Genomic DNA, 23,587 nt, shown 5'->3' with positions numbered 1-23,587 from the left:
GGTGCGGTGAAGAGCAGTTGTCTGCTATTCGGGCTCACCTTCCTAAGGACCCTGACCTAGGAGGGGGGAAAGGACTGGTCCTAGCACCCTGCTTCCACCCTAGCTGTCTGTGATAAGACCATCTTGCAGACTGACCTCTGCCCACCTATTGGGCATCCTGAGCTGTTCGGTCCTATTGCTGAATTCCAGAACAATGACTGTTCATGATAGGGAAGCCCTTGTCCAGGGCAGAATTTGGTACTGAGCATGAAGGCATAGGGCCCAGGGATCCTAGTAGGCCTGGATGTACTCTCTCTGGATATGACTGTGAGGCCCTATTTATCCCAGCCCAGGGGAGGTCCTGATGACTGTCCTCTGTGGTTGTGGGCCAGGGTGGACCCACCTGGCTGGAAGTCGGGAGTCCGTTCCCACAGCAGTGGGCTCTGGGGTTAGCAGGCTTGGGGAGCCCGGGACACCACCTACTCTGAAATGTGTCCCCTTCACTTGTCCCCTTGCTGTGTCCAGGCCATGTGTAAGATGGCTGTCTCTGTCTCCTCTGACATGGAGCTGGGATTCCTCCCCTGTCTGTCTAAGGCCCTGCCTGTCCCCCTAACTGAGGTACTATGCAGGAGTCTGGGGCTGTCACCTGTTCCCCAGTACCCATCTAGTTGGTACTAGTACCCACTGAATCAACCTCCTGGGTTGCAATGCTGGCTCTTGGTCACTGCGGCACCCACACAAGTGGGCAGAAGCTCTAACCCTGATGTTGCCTATTTTTCACCCTGCAGTGCTCTCCTTTGCTATCCAGCCTGCCTCATGGTTGAGTCTAGGTAGATGACACAGCAATAATATCTTCTCCTCCGGAATGTTTTCCTTTTTTTTTCTGGCATCTTCTGCCCCAGGCAGAATTGGTCCCTACTTGAGACCTTGACAGGATCCTTAAAAGACTTTAGTACTATAATCTGTCTGCTTTGGTGTCTCCCCCAGAGTGCTGTGAACCACTTAAGGAAGAGACCATTTCATGCATAGGTTTCTTCAGTATTTACACAGGACCAGTCACATAGAAGGTCCTCAATGGGTAGTTGTTGACCAGCTGAATGGATGAATGAATGAAGAGGTACCTGACGATGACATAAGTCTTGGTTCCTGGTCATGGTCAACAACTAATCCTCTTCATGCCTTGACATGTGCTTCCCCACTCCATCCATCCTTAAGTTGATAGACTGGAGTAGCCCGGGGGAATAAGCTGAAATGCCCGCTGAGCCAGGTGGCAGGCTGATTTGAACAAACAAAATGGCTGCATTTTGATGTGAAAGAGAACTTTTTTTTCTGTTTCGATATCTTGTAATTTGACACTTCCCACCTTTTGGTTCACACTTTGCAAATCCTGAGGGGCAGTGCAGTTTGACAGATTAAACAGCAGACGAGTCAAAGACTATTTCCAGAGATGGGGCTGTTGATAACAAGTCTGCCGGTTGCCTCTGGACCTGTCCGCCTGTTACAAGGCTGCTAGTAAACAGACAAGGTGCAGCCACTGCTTGGGAGACCAGGTCAGAGCCCTGGACACATTCACACCCTAGAAGTTTTATGACGCGTCCAAGGCAGGAAAAATGGCTGCGGAGCCAGTCAGGGGAGTCATGTGTGGGATCCTGTGTGAACTAACCAGTTAGGGCATGGCCCTGTAAGGCTCCAGAAAGTGGTCTACTCTGGACAGTTTACCCAAAAATAAGCTCAGAGACGAATCAGCAGAATGGGTGAGTCCACGAGGCTGTAAAGTGCTTGTGGTGCCCAACTGGAGGTTCGATGATAGCTGGAGATGAAATGGGTCCAGGGGGACCTAATCTTGAGTGGGGTTGGGGAGCGGGGAGACACCTGGATCTGTCTAATGTGCTGGAAACAGACCTGTGACCACCATTTGGCTTCTATTTCAGAGCCAGGCGCTTCTAATTGTCTCATTTAGTCTCCCTAATAGCCCTCTGTGACAGCCTCATTTTACAGGTGGGGAATCTGGGGCTCTGAGAGGTCACCTGACCTCCCTAATGTCACACAACAGGCATATGACAGAACCCTCATTTGAACCCAAATCTGTGAAGCTTGTGCACTGTCAAAGATACCACATGTCCCACCTAGTCAGAGTGTGAGCCCCTTTAGTTGCCATGGGGACCGCACACTTTCTCTAATGACACTAGTGTAAACTGTCAATCAGTCTAGGTTCTTAAGGAGTCAAGTAAGGGCAAAATAAGAATTAAAGTTTTATAAATTGAAGTCCCTTGTGGATGTTTGGAATCCTCATGGGATCCCCGGTAGCCTTGAATCACCTTATTTGTCAGACTTTCCCTGAAGGCTCAGTCTACCCTTTGAGAGTGAAGTTCTTCCACCAAATTTAAAATCTCATGTTGCAACTTCTGGAGGTGACATCCCACAGGTGAGTGGGAAGGAAAGAGTTTGGCCTTTGGCCAGCCTCTAGCTCTGCACAGGAATCTCTGGGAACCAGTCTCAGGCTTTCCCTTACTTCCCCTTACTTTCCAGAGTCAGGGAGGGTGGGAACAGAGTCCTCAGCTCCCTTTTGTGCCTCCCACCTTTGGTCTGGGCTGCTCTGAGGGGCTGGCATCCCTGGAAGGTCCCATGGGGTCACTGCCCTACCTACCCAAGGCTGGTCTCCTGCACGCCAGTGGCTCAGAGCCATGGGCACTGCATTCCTGCCCCACAGAGACAGCCTCCTCTTTCTCCCAACATTCTACTGTGTCCTTTTAATTGTGTACATTAAGTGACTGGTCTTTCCTACCTGAAAAAGAAGCTGAGGCTCCTGGCATTTGTGCTTTCCTGAGCAGAAGGTTAGACTTGGTTCAGTGGCCAGACACATGGCCTCTGAATTGTTTTTCCTGTTGACTTTCAAGTACATGTGTTTAGTTATATGTCAGTGTTTTCTTTACCTTGTGTGTGTGTGTGTGTGTGTGTGTGTGTGTGTGTGTGTGTGTGTGTGTGTGTGTGTTAGGGGGCAGGAGTTTGGTGGTGATGGAGAGGGGTAGGATTGGGAACAAGGATGTTGAATGGTCAGCTGTCACAGTGCTAGTAGCTGAGTGGTTCACCTTGCCAAGGGCATTCCCAGTGAGGGTCTGACACAGCACAGGAATGTCCACCGTGGACTTGTCTCCATAGCCCCAGCTACCGAGTCTATAAGGCCACACCACTGCTGCTCAGAAACCCCTCAAATTCCTCTTCTGTGCCTTGCCCTCAGCCCTGCCTTAGTTCCGGCTCATTCCACCTCCTCCTAATAGCCCTTCCTCCCTGCATTCCCTGCAGGGGAAACCCTCAAGTCTTCTGCCTGGCCTTCGCTGCTCCTCTTCTTCATCCAGACACACACACACATGCATGCACGCACGCACACATATGCTTGCACGCTCACACACATATCCCTTCTCCAGCTGGAATGCTCCCATAATTCAGCCCAGGCATCAGCTCATCTTTTCCCTCCTGTGCCCGGACCTCTGTTTATGCCCCGGGGCTCACACCCTGCTGCTTCTCAGCCCTCAAGGACTGCATTTGTTCATGTCTGAGCCTCAGAAGCTGGCGTGATGGGACGACTGCCTACCCTGGGAACGGGTGAGTGAGTGAAGGGACCAGCCCATGAATGCAGCCTCTATATGGAATTGAAAGGTCTGGCCTAGGACAAGGTAAGGACTCTGGCTTGCCCTGGGACCACTGTCCCCAGAGCCCTGTGCCAGAGAACTCCTACCCATCGATCCTAGAAGCTGTGGGCCTGGCGCTTTCAGACACAGACTGTGCGGTGGCATTGGGAGGGCTTCTCACCTTCCTGGGAGAATCAGATTAGAAGGGAGCTTTACCGGAGAGATGAGCCTCTTAGACCTGGCCATCTGTTCCTTCTGAGTCACAACCCCGGTTCATTGTGGGTAGAAGCATAGCCCCCAGTGAGGACAGGGAAGGCAGGGACTTCCCTGAACCATTTTCCTCTGTGTGCCATGCCCTCTGTGGGTACTTTCCATCACCCACCGTGCCCTTTCAGTCCTCTGGATGGGTGCTGGGGTCTCCATTTTACAGAAAAGGGAACCAACTTGCCCAGGTCACACAGACAATTCTGGGTAGGCCTGGGGTTTGAGTCCTGGTGTTTCAGACCAAGAGCGTTGTTATTGTCAGTAGTCCTCACCCCCCTTCTTCTAGTTAGATTTTCTCATGATGAAGGAGTGGCCTTCAGGAGAGGCTTTGGGGCACGGGTTTCCTCTAGCAGAAAGCTGTGGCTCAGGCCCAATCACTGACTTCTTTTTTTTTTTTTTTTTTAAACGTTTATTTATTTATTTTGAGAAAGAGAGTGCATGTGAGCAGGGGAGGGGCAGAGAGAGAGAGAATCCCAAGCAGGCTGCACACTGACAGAGCAGAGCCTGATTCTGGGCTCAATCTCATGAACCATGAGATCATGATATGAGCTGAAACCAAGAGTGGATGCTTAACCAACTGAGCCACCCGGGGACACCAATCACTGACTTTTCTTTTTGTTGTTGTTGTTGCTTTAAATGTTTATTTATTTTTGAGAGAGAGAAAGAGAGAGAGGGAGAGGGGCAGAAGAGAGGGAGACGGAAGATCCGAAGCAGGCCCCGGTGCTGATAGCAGAGAGCTCAATGCGGGGCTCCAACTCACAAACACTGAGATCATGACCTGAGCCCAAGTCGGACGCTTAACCGACTGAGCCACCCAGTGCCTCCCAGTCACTGACTTTCTTAAACATGGATGTTGCATGTGCATTTTGTGTATTTATTTATTTATTTATTTATTTATTTATTTATTTATTTATTATTTGGGGTTTTTTGTTTGTTTTGTTTCAATGTTCTTTCCAGCAGATTCACATCAGGAAGTTAGGAAGGGGTTCCTTCAGAGGCCATCGGATGTGGGACGGTTAGGGGCTGTGTGTACCTTAGGATGCAGTCTTGGTCACTGCTCCCTAGCAGGATCAGAATTGTCTGAGTTTGTAGCTGTCAAAAGTCACAGTGGAATCTTGACTGTCAACACTGTAGAGGCCAGGAGGGGACTGAGGCCAGGTGGGCTGAGCCTGAATAACTCGGAAAGTGGGGGGCATGAGTGGGACTAGCATCTAGAATTCCGGAACTTTCTCAGGGCCCTTGCTGACCAAGGTGAAGCCCCACAACATCCCAGCTCACTGCCGGGAAGGTTGAAAAGCATAGTGAAACCCATTGGTGCCAGTGACTGATGGTCTTCCTTAGAGGGTTTTTCGGTCTCTGAACTTTACATCTCTGAAGCCAACATGCACCCAGAGAGGCTAAGTTACTTGTCCAAGGCCACACAGCAAGACAGGCATTCCAGCGTTTTGACCTTTGTATCAAGGTTGTGGTTTTCAGAAAATTCTGGTTCAGGCTTTTCTAAAAAGGCAGCGTGAGCACATTCCAACATAGCAGGGAAGAAATGTTGTGTCTTTAAGAGAAGAGGCTTATGGTTCATGGGCAGAAGCTTCCCTGGGCCAAGGCTCTTGGCATCTCTGCCCTCAGCCCCAGCTTCAAGAGGAGCATCCTGAGAGAACCTGAGACTTCTGGGTGCCTCAGGCACTGGGCATGAGGGTCTCAACTTGCGTGCAGACTTGTTTGGGCAGCATTACACTTGCGGGAGAGCCCCAGGTACTACCCAAGTACGGGACCCTGGCTTGACTTTGCACTGTCTGCAGATCCTCACGTGGCGCCCTGGGAAGGAGCAATGGGCAGGTAAGACAAGACAAGAGCCAAGCAGAGTGGGGGAGGAGAAAGGGGAGAACACAATTAATTCATTTCCAGACGCAAAGTGTTTTCAAAAATCAAGGCAAGAATCAGATCTTATCTCCTTCCTGGAGACCCAGAAGGAAGGCCTTTCATGGCAAACATGACCAGCTCAGGTTATTTCAGTCCTGTCAGGGAGAAATCTGATTTACTGGCATCAGATGGAGAGAAGGAGGCTTATGAGCCAAACTGGCTTTGTCAACAGGAGTCCACTAAAGTTGAAGGGTCTGGTTTCTGATGGCCGCAGTAGGAGGGTCTGCCCACGTCACTTGCAGGCCCTCAGACTCCTTGGGCTATTTCCTTCTGGACTGCGAGTTGCAGGCAATGTGTGTCTCAAAGCTATGTTTGCATCTTGACAAACCAGTCCCACTTATGGGAGGAATAATCCACAAGAAAAAAGAACCGGCATGCATTAAACTGTTCTTCATAGTTTTGTTTTTAATACCAGAAAAACAATTTCTGGAAACAATCTGAATATTCTCTGGTAGAGAAATGGTAAGTTAGGTATGGTATCTTATGGTATCTCATCATGATGGAAATGTTTAATGTGAGAAAATTCTGTGATTATGAAGACTGTAGCAAGAGGAAAGAAAATACTCACAATGTAACATTAATTTTAAAAGTAAGAAAATGAGGTACAATAAAAATAAAACTGGATAAACATGGTTGCCTGAAAAAAAAATAAAAGAAACACAAATGAATGTGAAGATTACTAAATTGTTGTGATGAGACTATTCTTTTTTTTTCCCCCTTCTGTTTCCAGATTACTACTATATGCAAGGTGGTATGATAGTTAAGAACATAGAATCTGGGGGCGCCTGGCTGGCTCAGTTGGATAAGTGTCCAACTGGCTCAGGTCATGATCTCACGGTTCGTGGGTTCGAGTCCCGCTCTGTGCTGTCAGCACTGGATCCCCTGGATCCTGCTTCCGATTCTGTGTATCCCTCTCTCTCTCTCTCTCTGCCCCTCTCCCACTCGTACTCTGTCTTTCTCTCTCAGAAATAAATAAGCATTAAAAAAATAAAATAAAATAAAATAAAATAAAATAAAATAAAATAAAATAAAATGAAATGAAATAAAAAAAGAACATAGAATCTGGAGCTAAAGTGTTCGGATTCAAAGCCCCAGCTCTACCACTTACTTACTAGCTGTGTGCCCTTCAACAAGTTACTTAACCTCTCTGTGCTTTGGCTCCTCATCTGTAAAAATGGGGGTAGTAATGTTATCTAACTCTTAAGATTGTGAGGATTAAATGAGTTACCAGATGTAAGTGTTAGACAGTAATTGCTATATAACCACCAGCTATAAAAATAAATTTAATTATAATTTATCCATAGCCTCATGTCTCAATCATAAATAAGTGCTAACATTGGTATAGTTGTCCTTGTATTTTGTCTTCCTATTTGAAAGTGCTTTCATCTTCCAACAGTGATAGTCATGGTACTATCATGGTACAGTGTAAAGTACTTTTTTCTAGTAATATAATGTCATGAGAATTTTCCACTAGAATTTCTGATGGGGGACCATGGTTTCCTGAACACTGCTTGCAACTTCTGTCCACCCTCCTCAGATCCCCAGGACTCTCTTCTCTGGCTCCTACAATAAATACTGTGGTTGACTTATTGCACACATAGTCACAATTCTCCACCCTGTTTTTGCAATGTGACTTTGTAGCTCCTCCCACCAAAATATGGGGTCTGCTTCTCCTTTCCTTCAATCTGAGCTGCCCTGGTGAGTTCCTTTGGCCAGCTGAATGCAGCGGAGGTAAAGGTGGGCCAGTTCTGAGGTACTTAGGTGCTTTCACTCACATAGGTGGAACCCTGTAGCTTCTGTGAAGAAGTTTGGGCTGGCCTGTTGGAGGATGAGAGACCGTGTGGAAGAAGGTCCGGTTGCCTAACTGAGACCCTCCAAGACTTACAGACCACTGGCCCCCAAACATGTGAGAGAGCCCAGCCAAGGTCAGCAGGATGCTGTATCCAACCCTTGGAAGAATAAATGAGCCTGTTCAGCTGACCTGCAGATTCATGGAAAATGAGAATACATGTAGTTTGGGCCACTGAAGTTGGGAGTCTTTAGTTACGCAGCTACGGCTAATGGATATAACCCTGGAGGAGAAAGGCTACAGATATGAGACCCTCTGATTGGTCCACTGGATAGGATGGGTGGGGCACCCTCTTCACGTCTTCCCTTCCAGGGTCCATTGTACTGGCTCTTGTCTCAACCCAGCTGTCATGCAAAGTTGCCAAAACCCTCAAGTAATCATGCTGGTGGTCCTCAATGGGTAGTCTTTGTCTCTGTAGTCTGGGCCCCTTTCTGAAGACAAGGATAACCCCATGGTGGGGGAGGAATCTCTCTGGGCCCCTTCTCCCCCACCTCCCACTGTGGGTCAAGTAATTTTGCTTGTCTTCAAAACAGGGAGGGTGGGACAGAGCTCTCAGGTCCCAGGTAGTCTGTGGGAGGGGCGGGCACACTCTCAGGCTCCAGGGGTCTTCAAACAAGACCTCCCCAGTCTTGCCCAGGAGCTTCCTCACCGACAACCTCAGGACACCTGGAAGGAGGATGGCCTGACAGAGGTCCTAGGTGGGGTCTGTCATTCTGCCCCCCGCCTAAGCTTGATGCCTGTCCAGCACTAAGAGTTAACGAACTGAACACTCCACGAAAAAAATGTTGCTATGACACGCTGCTACACAGATTGACACAAACTTTTCAAATACTTTGGAGAAAGCTTTGTTTAGCAAATCAGTAAACGTGGTAAATTCAGCCCACTGACTTTTGGTGATGGTTTTGTCGAACCGACCCAAGATCCTGTACCTGCCACATCCTGTCATCCCCACAGGCCTGGCACTGCACTTATGTGTGAACCAAGGCTCAGGAAAGACACTTTACATTGAAGAGTCCCACACTGGCATGTGTATGTCTAACTGGTATTGTCAGCCCAGGGACATCCTCCAGACACCGTTGGTTATTTTCTCTTTGGACAGGTAGGCAGACACTCTTATACACCGGGGGCCCAGAGTACAGAGGCCACATTCCCAGAGTTTGGCACGCTCAGCAGCTCTGTTGTTGATGACCCGGCCCCAGGATCAGGCCCAGAAAATGGTGGGTGGAACCACCAAGCCTGGGCAAGAAGGCACAGACCTTGGATTTCAGTGTTGAAATTTCTGGCCTCCTGCTTCAGGCGCCCTGGCAGGGCTCTGACTTCCCCAGCAGGCATGTTTAGGGGGTAATGCCTGGCTATAGTCATGACTTCACTGTCTTCTTACCATAGCCTGGCAAGGTAGAGTCTGGGATCGTACCCTTTCACAGGTGAGGAGATTGAGGCTTAGCAGAGCTGGGCGACCTGCTCAAGGGCACACAGCTAGCAGGTGGTGGAGCTGGGATTCCAACCCAGATGGCGCTTTGCTTTGGGGAAGTCTAAGGTCTTGGGAATGCGCTTGTCTTCACAAGCATGCTGCAGGACCTGCTCTCTATGGAGGAGGCAGTTTGTTGTAGTGGAAAGAGGTAGACACATCCGGGCTCCTGGCTCTGCCTCAGATTCTTTCTGAGCCTCAGTTTCCCAAAGTGTAAAATGGTGACAATGTTTCCCTGATGTGGTTCCAAAGATTTAAATGAGATTGTACAATAAGGACCTGATAAAAATGTTTGTTTTTCTCTTTTTGTTCTAAGTTGTTTGCAAATTTCTGCAACAGAATTAAAAATATGTACGTACACTGAAAGAAATCCAGAGTCAACATGGAATCCGTGCACCTCGATTATTCTAAAGTGTTGAGTGAGTAACAAAACAGCTGCCCTGTACTGGGCACAAGGAGTTAACTGGCTGTGTTTCCTAGGATCTGTGTGTGCGTGTGTGCATGTGTGTGTATGTGCACGCACATCCCTAACGTCGTTTTACTTCCTGTGAGTGCATCCATCTTGGGGAAGGGTTTGGGGATGGACTTATTCAGTAGGGAGGGACTCTTAGCTCTCCCTTCCCTTGGCTTTGCCTTATTTCTTTCATGGAAACACTCCTCCTTCACCAGGCTGGGGCCTCAGAGGAGAACAGAGCTGCAGTCAGCCTGTCAGTGCACTTTCTCTCACCTTTCCTGGGCGGGTGCTTCACACTTGGGTGCAGGGTGTGAGAACGGGTTATTTTTACCGCAGCTGGATGTGATGCCAGTCTGGAGGGAGGGGCTGTCAGCCTCTCTGGAGAGGTGGCCAGAGGCTAAGGAGTGCTGTCTCTCTCTCTCTCCCTGTCCTTCATACCCAAGCTCCCGCTTTGTGCACAGGACTCTTGGTAGTTGGTGGGATTGGGGGATGGGTGGGAGGACCTGGCTCTGGTCATGGGCTCCCTGGGCCATGGTCTCAGAGGTGCCAGCAGGACTGGGGCCTTCTCAGACCTTAGCTGCGGAGAATCGGGGGCAGGACCCTTGGATTAGTGTCAGGCCTGGCTGGCTCTAGGCTCTGCACCTTTCCCTGGGGGGCTGCCTGCACCAGGCTGTGGGGCCCTCCTACCCAAGGCCAGCAGAAGTCTCCTAGTGCTAACTTCACACCCAGGCCACTCCCATGCACCAGCTGGCCCTCAGCCTGGGCCAGTGCTGGGAGCTGGGTACCTGCAGCCTCCTTCGGGGCTGTCTCCCTCATCAGCCGGGGCCCCCGGGGGCCTTGTGGGAGAGGGCAGTCTTGTTCCTCCAGGCCTCACCCTGGCTCTGCACCTCCAGCCTGGTTCCTGGGACGCATGCTGCCTGCCCTCATCTCTGGCATGTTCTGAGCCTGGGAGTCCCATCCACCCACTGGTCACCTTTCCTCATGTGGCAGCTCACGAGTCCAGCCCTACCTTGGGTAGTAGCTTCCATGAACACCTTGCAACTCACCAGCCTCTCTGTCTTCCGTGGCTCCCTCCTGCCCATCTCAGGCCTCCATGCCTGCTGCTTCCCCTGCCTGAACCCTCCCCTCTGTCTCCCTGCCTTTCTTCAGGTCTCAAATGCGGCCTCCTCTGATGCCTCCCACCCAGGCCGGGGGTGTTCCCAGTACCGTTTTCTAATTGCATGTTGTTCTTCTCTTGACAGAACGTATTCAGTTCAAAATGATTAATTTTGCATTTTTCCACACTAGAGCGGAAGCTCCATGAGGCCAAGATCACATCTGCTGTGGCCCTTCTGTGCCAGGCACAGGTGAGGGCTGATCCACATATACGGCCTGTCCCATGGCCTCCCCAGAGCCTCTTACCATCTGGACAGGGTGCTTACCTTTCTGGGCCGTCGGGACAGGACTAGGAACTCGGGAACAGCAAAGCTTGCCTTTCCGGGGCTTGGCAAGATGCCTAGAATGCCTTCTCCCTGAGGGTAGACACAGAGGGGCAGAGACCCTTCCTTAGTGTGTTGGGGACACCATGAGGTTGGATCTGTGTACAAATGACTTGAGTCAGCCTCCGCTCCCAAGGTACAAAGGTCAGGGATATTTATTGAAGGAAACTCAGGAAGAGCCAGGCTGTGGGAGGGCCTGGGGAAAGGGTGGGCCTGGAGGTGATTTATTTTTCAGAAATAACAAAGTCATTGTGGGCAGATACTCTCTTCCTCATGTCCCTGTCCAAAACACAGCATTCTCACTCAAAGTATCTATGCCCTTTGACCTGATATTCTCCCTTTGGCAATCTAGCCTAAGAAAATAATCTTAAATACAAGGAATGTTTTACATACGCATATGCTCTTACCACATACTTAAAATAGTGCAAAATTATGAACCATCTACATGTCTAAGCATGAAATTCATCATAGCACACTTGATGGCAAGTTATACCTAAAAATATTACTTAAATAATACTATTTGGAGAATATGCCAGAAATACTCCTAAATGTTTTAGAAACTTTATGGGGAAAGGTATTCATATTCACTGAATTGTCATTAAGGTAACAGTGGCAACGTCTAGCATGCCCCCAAATAGAGGTCTGATAAACTGCATTGCTTTGGACTGTGTTTATGAGGAATTCTAATCACTGTTTTCTGTATTACATATGCAGCAATGTTCACTGCAGAAAGTTCAGAAAACAAATACTTCCTATCATCCTACTGCTCAGAGATGACTACTGTTGACATTTTGGTGTAAATGCTTCCAGAATAATTTTAACAGTAAATATTTTTGGTGATTATATAATAATATAGTGATTTTAAAAAGATATAATGTTTAATATATAGAGATATATCAATTACCAAAAATGCTTGTCTGCAATATTGAAAAGAAATAAAATGTTAAACATGGCTATATTCCTGAGTCATGAAGATATGGGTGTTTTTCAACCCTATCTATTTATTTGTCTATGCTCCCAACTCCAATAAATGTTAAAATAACCATAAATGCTTTTTTTTTTGATAGGGATGGTACTTTTTTATTTTTTAGTTTTTTTTAACATATAATTTATTGTCAAATTGGTTTCCATACAACACCCCGTGCTCATCCCAAGGGGTGCCCTCCTCAATTCCCATCACCCACTTTCCCCTCTCCTCCACCCCCCATCAACCCTCAGTTTGTTCTCAGTATTTAAGAGTCTCTTAACCATAATTGCCTTAAAAAAATAATAAAAGTAGGCAGTGTCTAGAGAGTTAGGCAAGAGAAAAAGCTCAAAATAGCTAACCTGAATGAAACAAAGGCAGGAGTGCTAAACATTCATATCCACTGAGGTACAGGGAACATCTCCCCCACTTCTAAACACATACAAACATGCCTCCCCCACCCCCCCAACCACCACCACACTGTACTCATATCATCTGTTGCAGCTGTTTGCTGGGATGCTCAGACTCACACAGTCTCCACAAAATTCACCGTACTACAGGCATGGTACGAGTACAAGAGAGTGGCTCTAGAATTTCTAGCTAGGTAGGATTTAGGTGCAAGAATCTTGCCAGGAGGTTGCATGTTTGCATGGTAAACATCACCTTCACATAGCTGGTGTGTGGGTTTGGGGGAACTGGAGCTACGGATGGAGATCGTGGGGTCTAAAGTTCCCAGGCCACCCCTTGGTGCCGCCACTGTATACAGAGGTGCTACAGATTCAGGAGTGAGAGCCTGTCTTCCCAGGCCCAGGACTGCCTGCTGGGGGCCTGCCCCCCAACATTTTCTGATTCCAACCTTCCCAGGCCCTGCATTCCCTGCTTGGGAACCAGCACTTTGCGGGGACAGCCCTACCTTCCACGGAGAAGATGGAGAAGCAGAGGAGCAAGATGCAGAGCAATCTGGAGAGGACTAGAAACCTCATGGTGGGGTGGTGGGAACTTCACGTCCTGGGGAGACAGCGGTGCCGCACAAGTCCTCCCTTGGGGCCACCTCAGACATTTATAGAGTGACAGAGTGAGGTGTTTCCCAATGGGCAGGGCACCAGCAGGCTTGCAATTCTCATAAAGGGTAGAGTCAGCCGCTCCCAAGAGGAAAAAACCAGCTTTTCGAGAAGTTGAGAGTATTTAGTGAACTGTAACACACAGAGCTATAAATGCCCGGCCACGGGAGCTCCCAGAGCTGGCTTCAGTGGTCAGAGTGGCAAACCCCTGCCAGGGAAGGGCCACTTCCCAGTGTTGAACGTTAACTTTTAGTGTCAGTAATAATTCCATCACACACAGATCTTCCTGCTCATTCCTAAGATGGGGCAGGAGGACCATAAAACTCTGCAAACCTCAGGGAGGACTTCTAAGCAATTGGTGAAATGTAGGGAGCAGAGACCCTGGAATCAGATGACGTGGGTTTGAGCTCTTGCTTTGCACAGGATTTATCAGCAGTGTGACCCTGGAACTTGCCACTGAATGCTTCTGAGTCTGCTTCCCATCCATGAAATGGGCACAAGCATGAGCGAGGGCATGTGTGAGAGGCCATGTGCGACGTGGTGGATATCGATATAGCTGTTAAGGGGGTGGGGCTGCAGCTGGACCTTGATGGATGTTTATGATGAAGTGAAAGGGCACTTCAGGTAGAAGATCAGCCTGAGGAAATGTGTGGAGAAGCAAACATCTTACAAGGGTGGCCATAGGGAAGAGTCTGCCAGTGGGTGCAGAAGGCTGCTTGTCACCTGTTCACTGAACGTATTCTGTGGGCTAGGCCATGCACTTGGCCCGGGAGACATGGAAGATGCTGGGCCTGACCTCAGGGAGCTTCTGTTGGTGGAGGCAAGCCATGCAGATACTCAGAATTTGTGTTTGCCCTTGTGGTATCATGGCCATCTGTCCTTTGCCTTAATGAGTGTGCCCTTCTAGACAACTGGCTGTCTGGTTTCCAGCTTTGAAGGGCACAAGGGAAGATGCCAGTGTCTGGTTCAGCTCCCCCAGGATCTTGCTGGTTCCTGGCAGCCAATCGAGACATTCCCTGCTGCCTGAGACTGGCTAACAGTTGCGCTCCACTGGCCCTCCTCTCTTGCTAGAGATTGGAGATACAATTTAGACCATGTGTTGGGACAGTTTGGTGAGCAAATCAGTAGTTGGGGATATCTTTTTAAAGTCAGCTTTTATGCATTCACATCCACACAAAGAAACTGGTTGGGCTGCTGGGCTTAAGAACCACATGTCATATCATGTTAGGCACCTGCCCAGCCCCTGCCTGATTCCCTTTCCAAGCTGTGCTCTGAATCCTGAAGGCTGTGCTGAGCATGCAGTGGCCATAGCAGAGGGTACGGTCAGGGAGACCCCGTGGGGCCTACCAGGGACAACTCCAGGTGCCTTAGGAGAGCCTTTGGAGCAGCCACTTTTGGAAAGGGCCAGGAAGAGGGTGGGACTTGTCCTCAGCCTGCATTTGACAACCAGCACACTGTTCTCAAAGGCCATGGTACAGGTCCATAAAGTCAGCGGTTTCCCAACGATGCTTCCTGTAATCAGGATTGTATCCATGGTCTACATCAAGGACTAATGCCACTGTTTTATTTTTATGTGAGGTCATTTGGGGGGTCACCACCAAGTTGGTCAACAGCTTACGTTTGGCTACCACTCACCCGTTACCTGTTGTAATAGGTAGTCTCTGCATTGGCATGGTTCCTGTTTGCTTTTGGCAAAGTGTCATCAGAGGAGAAAAGAGCAACCTATCTGCCAAAGGGGACAGGGATTAGGCCAAATCTGAACTCTAACTGCTTAGCAGTGGTGCAGAAATCAGACTCTCAGGCTAGTGAAGAGGGAGGTTTGTTTGGATTTCTCAGGACCCTCTGCCACTCGGCTGCGGAGTCAGAGAAAGACGTTAGGTTCTCAACACAGCTTTTTTCTCACCACAGATCAGAGCTGTAAGGGTACCTACCACACAGCTAAGGGCCAGCAAAACTGGCTGTCTCCAGGGCTCTGTTCCTTAGCCACTCACACATAGGATTCAGAGATTTGCAGCTATTCCTGGGAACATATGTTTAAACGGGAAGAATAGATTCAGATGTCAGAATTCCACCCTGATTTTTGAATGCTTATGAAAAATTGCCGAAGCAATCTATCTATGCCCGCACTAATTTAGATAACACCGGGTATAAAGTATCAGTTTCCCCCCAAACCCCACTCCCCAGAGACCATCACTGTACGCAAATTTTCAGCTGCTGGTTTTTTTTTTTTTTTTTTTTTTTTTTTTTTAACATTTCAAGGATAGTTGTCAACTTCTTACTTTAAAAAAGGAAGAAACACCTCTGGCTCTTTAGAATATTTGAAATCTCATGTTGGGTTGTGAGAAGTGAAAATGAGAAGCATTTTAACAGGAACACCTGTTAGTTTTAAGCATATGCAGTTTGGGTACAAAAAATAATATTTGAGGCTTTGAATAAATTACCTAAAGATGATTTTGAAACACTTGGAAGCCTTCCTGAGAAGTCTCCGGAGACATATCCGACACTCAGGGAAATTTACAAGGAAGAAAAAAATTTCAAGTCAAATTTGTGATTTCTAAGGTCAATTAGGAAAATGCCTGGCGCGTCCCCACCCTTTACAGGTAGAACATTTTTGGCCTGTGTCCCACACTTTACTCTTGGTTGCCACACTTTTTTTCCAAACGTGTTTTATGAATCCTGTAATTGATCAGAAATGACTCTCCCTCCTTTATTTGCTTAGCAAATTGCAGATCACTTTACAATAGAGGAAGGAGCCAGACACTGTTGTGATCCTCAGCTGTCTTATTTAATCCTCCCACCCACCAACCCCAGGGAGGCAGGCACTGAATTTTCATCTTGCAACAAGGGAAAGTGAGGTTTTCTTTCCCCTCACAAAAACACCCATGGCAACTTCTCACCTGGAACCAGCTCAGCCTGACTCCAAAGCTGAGGTTTTTTTCCTAACGTTGGTTCCGTGAGAGCTCACAAGTAGTCGAAAATAACCCACGTTGCTATTTAGCTTACCTGCCGCCCGCAAATTGTACAAGAAACCAATAGCTCCCTCTATTTTTTACAATTAACCCGAACTTCCTCATAAGCCTCCAGCTCACTGCCTCTTGCTACTGGAATAAGACTGGTAAATGCAGGCAGTGTTCCTTCTACCTCTGCCCTCACTGGTCCTCTGGGTTCTCACCAATGCTATGCATCCTCCCACCGTCCTTTCTCTGGGGGTAGGCTATCTCCCTGTAGCCAGGACTGTGGGCTACCCTACCTCACCACGGTGGCTGTCAGCAGGCCTCGGGCCCTTCCGTGGGAGTTATGCTGGAATGTCACCTTTTCCACACCACAAAGGCACCTTGGGGAGACTAGAAGGCAAGGTCTTTTTTATCCTGTGGCCACTCATGTGGGTACAGGAATAACTGTGAGGCCACTACCTGATAGGAATAATCCCTTGGCTGCTTTCCTGTCTCTGTCTCTGTGTGTCTGGAGTTCCGGGCCCTTTGCCCCCATCACCTCACACCTGCCCCGTGGTTTCAGCCTGGAGCCGGGGACTCAGAACCCCTGTGCACAATTTCTGTCTTCCTACCTCCTCTATACTCTAGAGCCTCGGGGTCCAAGCTCTAACCAGAGCTCTGCCATGTCTTAGCCTGTGCGAACCTGGACAAATTGCTCAACTTCTCTGTTTCTCAGTAAAAGAGTAGCTGAAGCTGGAGAGAAACAGATTCTTTGGATGAGAGGGTAATGCTAAAGTGTCGTTCTACATGGAAATAATTGTTAGATTAGGTGCACCATTACCAGAAGACAGGTACATAGCTTTCCTTCCCTTTGTCAACAGCATCCGGTGTCCAAAACAATACCAGCCTCCCACTTGTGTTCAAGGATGTATGACGCTTTTTTAACGCAGAACAATGGTTGTCTTTTCTTGCCTCGATTCAGGTAAAATAAAAAAATAAAAAAAAAGACACTGAAATTCAGGTCTAAATGACTGAGAGCAGGCCCATTACAAACGTGAAATTTGACCAAGAGGGTGAGGACCGGGAAAACAATTGTGAGAGAATTGGGCGGCAGGAGGGAGGGCAATGCCAGGGTTGTCCACTTTTGCCAGTGCTTAAAGCCGAGAGAACCGCAGAGTTGGGATGAATCCTGTTTGTCAGCGTCTGTTCTGCGCCTTGCAGGTTTGGCAGCAGGCTTCCCAGAAGAGAGGTGTCACCTTTCTGTATTCTCACCCCCCCATCTAGCATCACCGGGACAGGGCGGGTGTTCGAGGTGCAGCCGGAGCTGTCATCCTGGCGTCAGCTTCAAGCCTGTTGTTGTGGACGCAGCGTGTCAGGGCTACAGGGACCTCGAAGGCTCTGGGTCCAGCTTGTCTGAAAGGAGACGTGCCAAAGGCCGCAGTGTGGAGACATGTTCTGCTTTCTGGGTCTTTCCACTAAGTTCCTAAAATCTGAGAAGCTTCTTTTAGGGTTTTCCAATGTACTTTCTTTCCAGAAGTAATTTCCTTTTGAAAAAAAATTGCTTAGGGGCAGCTATAATATATTGGCAAAGATACACAACACCCCATTTTCCTACCAAATGCCATTTTTTTCCTACTCAGAATTAACAACTGTGAAAATCTTGTCATGATTTCCCCAACTTCTTTGTACATGACTCTTCTACTTCAGTGAAGTAGGTGACAATACTCCCATCTTTCCTGAGGCACCCAGTATGGTAAGGGTGACAATTTGTGAGCACACCAGCAGAGTCACAAGCACGTTTGGTTTGCAAGCAGAGAAGGCTGGGCTCCCAGCAAGTAGGGCAGGATACCTCCCATGATGCTGCATGTCGGGGCTGCCCAAACATCCCCCTTCCCTCAAGCAAGGAGCCTCCTCCAGGCACCAAGCTCTGTGCTGGTGTGTGTGGACACCTACATTCCTGTGGGCACGCACTCAACTGCCCCCTTTCTCTGAACTCCTGTAGCAATTAGTCTGGATAACGTTTTTGTAGTTTCTAGATGACTTTACAATTACCTTGGGTCATTTGTCGCTATTTCTCACTTTTGACCTACATGGTACCTAATAGAGGGCTCTGTTGACTTAAGCTCCTAGAAGAGTGACTTGTGTTTGGGCCCTAAATTTCCCACTGGAGACCTTCTGTCTCCAACATTCACTGCTCAAAGGTCAGCAGGGCCAGTGGCCTTCTTTCACTCGCAGATTTCTCCTGGCTACTACCCACTGCTTCTGTCTATCAGATGCTGTTTTACAGATTTTTCAAGCCCAGCTATGACGCCAGGGCAGAAAGTTTCTCATTCATCTTTGTTCCCCCCCACAGTTGGTAGAGTTAATTCCTTCAGAATAGCAAACTGAACCTATCAAATCCCTCACTCTCCTTTATGAAGTTAGATCACATCAAACCACTAATGCTTTCTCAACTCCCACTAGTCCTGCTTTGGAAGCATTTTTGCATTGCTGGGAAATCAGTCCATTCAACCTGCATGACTTACGTAACTGGGTGGGGCTAATTTGTATCCTCTTGTGGAAGATTTCCTCTAAATCATCAGTAAAAGTCGCTACAATTATGGAAAGATAATCCTTCAGTTCCCCGTTCTTATAGGACAATGAATTATTAGAAATGGGAAAATCAACTACTGGAATGTTTTTTAATTCTAAAATGCCACTGATTTTAAGATCGTTTAGTTTTGCAAAAAATCCATATTAATTCAGAAATGAAGTATAAAAAACAAAGCTCTTGGTATTGAGGCAACATGACTAATGAGCAAATAAAAATTAAGACCTAGAACAAACACCCTTCCTATGAAATCATCACATAAATCTTGTTTCACGAAGCTCAGTGATGCTATGTAAAACCACTCTGGGGCATACAGGTGAGCAGCCCAGGTGGTTCACACACAAGGAAAGACGTATGATGGTGGCTAGCTGACATATACAGGTGATTAGGCAACTTTTACAAAGTACTCAGTGGAAAGCATCTGTCTTAAATTTTCAAAAATTGTTCCTAAACTTGTGTGCTCATGTGTGAGCATGAATGTCAATTTGGTCCTGCTAGAAAATATCAATTCTCTATTTCTAGATCCAGTGAGGCTGCAATACCCCCACCACCTATGAGACTCGGTGGCCCCTTAGGAGAACACCCCACCAGTGAGGAAGCAATACAAATAAAAGCTAGGAGTGAGGCAGAATGAAATGCTGAGGCAGAGGGGGACAGACTGTGCACACCTGCCCTCAGGCTAACTGGCTAGAATGGCCCATACAATCCCTCTTCCCTAATTGATTTCATCTGCTTCTGGCACAATATGCTGCTCCTTTTGCAATTTTCAAGTGTTATACTGGGGGAACTTTCTCCAGTTTCCCGAACTCCTTTACAAAAGGCCAAGTCTTCAAGGTGATAGCTTTCATCTTTTCCTGAAAAATGGCTTCCATTCTGACTGCTAGCTAAATTGAGTGTATTTAGGGAGAACTCCATCTTACTGATTACATTGACCTTAAAAAAATCGTTTGACCAAGCAATTGAGTAAAGGAGTTTATGGTACTAGATATAACAAATAGGATCTGGGGAAGTAAAACATGATTACCATTTATTCTTCAGATACTGGGACCAATCCCTTTTGATAAACACTAACTTTTTTTTCATTTTTTAAAAATGTTTGTTTATTTTTGAGACAGAGATAGAGCATGAACGGGGGAGGGTCAGAGAGAGAGGGAGACACAGAATCTGAAACAGGCTCCAGGCTCTAATATGTCAGCACAGAGCCCACGAACTGTGAGATCATGACCTGAGCCGAAGTCGGACGCCTAACCGACTGAGCCACCCAGGTGTCCCCTTTTTTTTTTAATTTTTTTTTTTTTTTGGATAAACACTAACATTCTAACACTCTAAGCATTTTTAGCAAAATCTCAACCTATTTAATTTGTACAGCGCTTTTGATTCTCAAACAGGATTTCAGCCCTGTGGCATCCATCGAACTTTCCAGCTTGATTGACTAAGATGTTCGACTCTACCCCTTCTTGCCAGCCATAGGACCTTGTGCAAATATCGAACTTTTGTGGGCTTCAGCTTACTCCTTGGAAAATGGGGATATCAAGTACCTAGCCCAAAGTAATCTTATGATTTATGTAAAGGACTTAGCATACAATAAGTAAATAATACAACTGAATCATTGGCAATTAACAGCGTATCTGTACCCTCCTGCCATACTGGAATGATACAAATCTTGGGTATCACTCAGTTTCAAGAACTTTAACATGGACACACACCCCCTGTCCAGATGAACAATTTTAAAGGAAACACGCCTGCCTTTCTTCCCACGTTCTAATATTTTCAAGTATGTAGAAAACATTCAAGGGTTCGAGGTCCTGGCACAGAACACACACACCTGTTGTGAGCAGGAAATCAGGATTCCAGGGAACTGCCATTTCTTGGCATCCTTCCCTGCTTTCCTACTCTTCCTCCATCATACTCAGGCTGTGTCAAACACCCTCCCTTTACTATGTGCTGAAATAATTGTTTTCTCTTGGAAGACTTCCTCCTGGCACACCTTAGAAACAAAAAGCTTTGTTCACTAATGGACCATGTTTCCCCTGGGTTCAGGCACCATGGTACCTGACACACATGATTTTTCTAAGTGTTTATTTAAAATTTATTTTGAAAGAGAGAGAGTGTACGCGCAAGTGGGAGAGGCAGACAGAGAATTCCAAGCAGGCTCCGTGCTGTCAGTAGAAAGCCCATGAACCGTGAGATCGTGACCTGAACTGAAATCAAGAGTCGGATGCTCAACCAACTGAGCTAACCAGGTACCCCACCACACTCCTGTTTTCTGACTGAATGTTTAGGATACCATTCTAAAACCAAAAGGGCCTTTATTTTTTGATTTTTTTAGAGAGGGCACAAGTGACAACGGACAGAGAGAGACAGAGAGACACAGAAGCAGGGCTCATCTGAAGCAGGGCTCAAGTCCACCTGATGCGGGACTCGAACTCACAAACTGTGAGATCATGACCAGAGCTGAAGTCAGATGCCTAACGTACTTGAGTCACCCAAGTGCCTTGTGATTATTATTATTTTAAATATATGAAATTTATTGTCAAATTGGTTTCCATACAACACCCAGTGCTCATCCCAAAAGGTGCCCTCCTCAATACCCATCACCCACCCTCCCCTCCCTCCCACCCCCCATCAACCCTCAGTTTGTTCTCAGTTTTTAACAGTCTCTTATGCTTTGGCTCTCTCCCACTCTAACCTCTTTTTTTTTTTCCCCTTTCCCTCCCCTATGGGTTTCTGTTAAGTTTCTCAGGATCCATATAAGAGTGAAACCATATGGTATCTGTCTTTCTCTGTATGGCTAATTTCACTTAGCATCACACTCTCCAGTTCCATCCACGGTGATTATTATTTTTAATGTTTATTTATTTGGAGCAGGGAGGGGCAGAGAGAATCCCAGGCAGGCTCCATGCTATCTCCCGCACTGTGAAATCATCATCTAAGTCAAAATCAAGAGTCAGATGCTTAACTGAGACACCCAGGTGCCACCTGTGTGATTATTTTTAAATATGTATCTCGGTTATCCTGTAACGCTTCAGGGGATGTTTTAGAACATAAAGAACAGATATTTTTCTTTTTTGCCTAAAGCCTATCCATGTGCAGGTCTTCACTCTTCCCTGTTAGGAATGTGAAGTAAAGACCTTGATGGCATGTTAATGGAGTCCAGGAACCAGTGATTTTTTTTTTTTTTAATCACTTTAGATCATAGTATTTTATTTTGTAAGTATTCACATTTTATATAACTCACTTTTTATACTGCAGTCTTCCTTGTCTTAGCAAAGTCAGAAAAAGTGCTGTGATAAACTAAACTGAAAAATAAACTAAAAACAAAAAAAAGACGTACCTTATTTTTCTAAATAAACTTCTGCCTGATACCCATTGTTGAAATTATAGCATCTTGTTTTATGTGATACCACCCTAACATAGGGATATAAACTTTGGATTCTAAAATGTGACTGAAGACAAGACCTTTAAGACCACACTGACATTGTATAGGAACTAAAGTAGAGAAGGGAAAAAACAGAATTTGGCACTTAAGATTTTTCTCAAGACAACACTCATCCTGACCCCCTAACCCGCAGCTGAAGCATTTATAGAGCTAAATGCCCACACATTTCAGAACCTCAATCCTAGGAGGGAGGTTCTGTTACCATCTTCAAAAATGGGCACAGAGAGATTAAGTAATTTGCCCAAGGTCACATAAGAAATGAGTGGAAGAAGTGGGGTTCAATTAAAGGCAGTCTGGCTGTACGTGTTGTGGTCATAATCACACTGTACTCTACATACTAGGGTAAGACAGCACATGAAACAAATCCTCTATCCAAATAGTATGTGTATGGTTCAGCTGGAAAAATTACAGACCAATCACCACCTGGCTGGAACATTTATTAATTCAGAAATAAGCATTCTATGTAATTTGAGGTGGTTAGAATAGTTACTTCTGGATTACTGTAATAAATATTTGTCAAAAACACCAATCATCTCAATAATCATACACACTTATTTCATTCATTAAGAACTTCCAAAAATAACTCTTCTGTATCAAAAAAACTTACCAATATCACAACAGTCAAGTAATCGCCCATGCAGAAGAGAAGGAAAAGTCTGCTGGGGGAAACTCTAACAAAGCACTTTGCCCATTATAGTTTTGATTGATATAGTTCATGAAGAAAGACTAGCTATGCTCTCCTGTGTTTTTAGTGCTTAGTCTGAGAGGAATGCAAGAAACCAAGTCCTGAGAGAAAAACTGCTTTCATAATCTTAAGTGTAAGCCACAAACAGGCTTTTCTAATAAAAGCTTCAAAGCCTGAAGAGATGAAGAAAGGCAAGCATATATTCTCTTAAACATTTCAATAAATATGCAAAAAAAATTCAGCAATTAGGAATACTGTGTTTGTATATTTGAAAATGCAACAGATTTCATGCTTTGAATGTTTCATCCTGAGAAGAGTTTTAAGGATATTTTGCTCCATAAGGTTTAAAAGTAAAACTTAAACATATTTAACTACATGTCAGGAATTCTCCAGATGATTAACATTCTCAACTGTCCTAACAACGTCAAACAATGAAAACTCAAACACGATCACTTCTACATTGTAAAGATAGCACTGAGAAAGAAAGGAACATTGGGAGAATGAATCACCTAGATCTTTGTTTATGCTCAATGCTTTTGATTAAGTTCAACAGATGAATGTGAAAACAGCAATGATTAATTTGTCTCCAAAGAGCCAGACCCCTCTCACTGGCTCACCACCGACACAAGTGCTAAGTATGCAAAGAAAGACTGAAGGTGATCCTTTGCTTCTCTCTGGTCCCTTTACCAAACTTCTACGTCACTTATGACATTACTTAATATTTCTGCATTTCAAAAAATGTGCAGCAAAACAAAATTTGCTAATTTTCACTTAAATAAATTTTAAAACAGAACAGTTAAATCCTCACAACACAAACCTTAGTTTTCACATTCATTAAAACGTTTTAGAATTACTCACACTTGAGAAACTGGAAATG

General features: G+C 46.3%; 1 protein-coding gene across 1 annotated transcript; it reads right to left on the bottom strand.

The window, feature by feature from the left end:
• Window positions 1-4,634: 4,634 nt before the first annotated feature.
• On the bottom strand, window positions 4,635-13,107 carry CD2H10orf99 (chromosome D2 C10orf99 homolog). The gene is made up of 3 exons (XM_042908466.1): window positions 12,916-13,107; window positions 10,982-11,071; window positions 4,635-5,684 (listed from the first exon to the last, which is right to left on the bottom strand). The coding sequence occupies exons 1-3, from the start codon at window positions 12,983-12,985 to the stop codon at window positions 5,599-5,601; spliced, it is 246 nt and encodes an 81-aa protein (XP_042764400.1). The 5' UTR covers window positions 12,986-13,107; the 3' UTR covers window positions 4,635-5,598.
• Window positions 13,108-23,587: the final 10,480 nt, after the last annotated feature.

This window comes from Panthera leo, chromosome D2, assembly GCF_018350215.1.
Source record: "Panthera leo isolate Ple1 chromosome D2, P.leo_Ple1_pat1.1, whole genome shotgun sequence".
NCBI classification, from domain to species: Eukaryota; Metazoa; Chordata; class Mammalia; order Carnivora; family Felidae; genus Panthera; species Panthera leo.
Note: the sequence above shows the minus strand (reverse complement) of the source record. Positions and strands in the feature narration are given on the sequence as shown.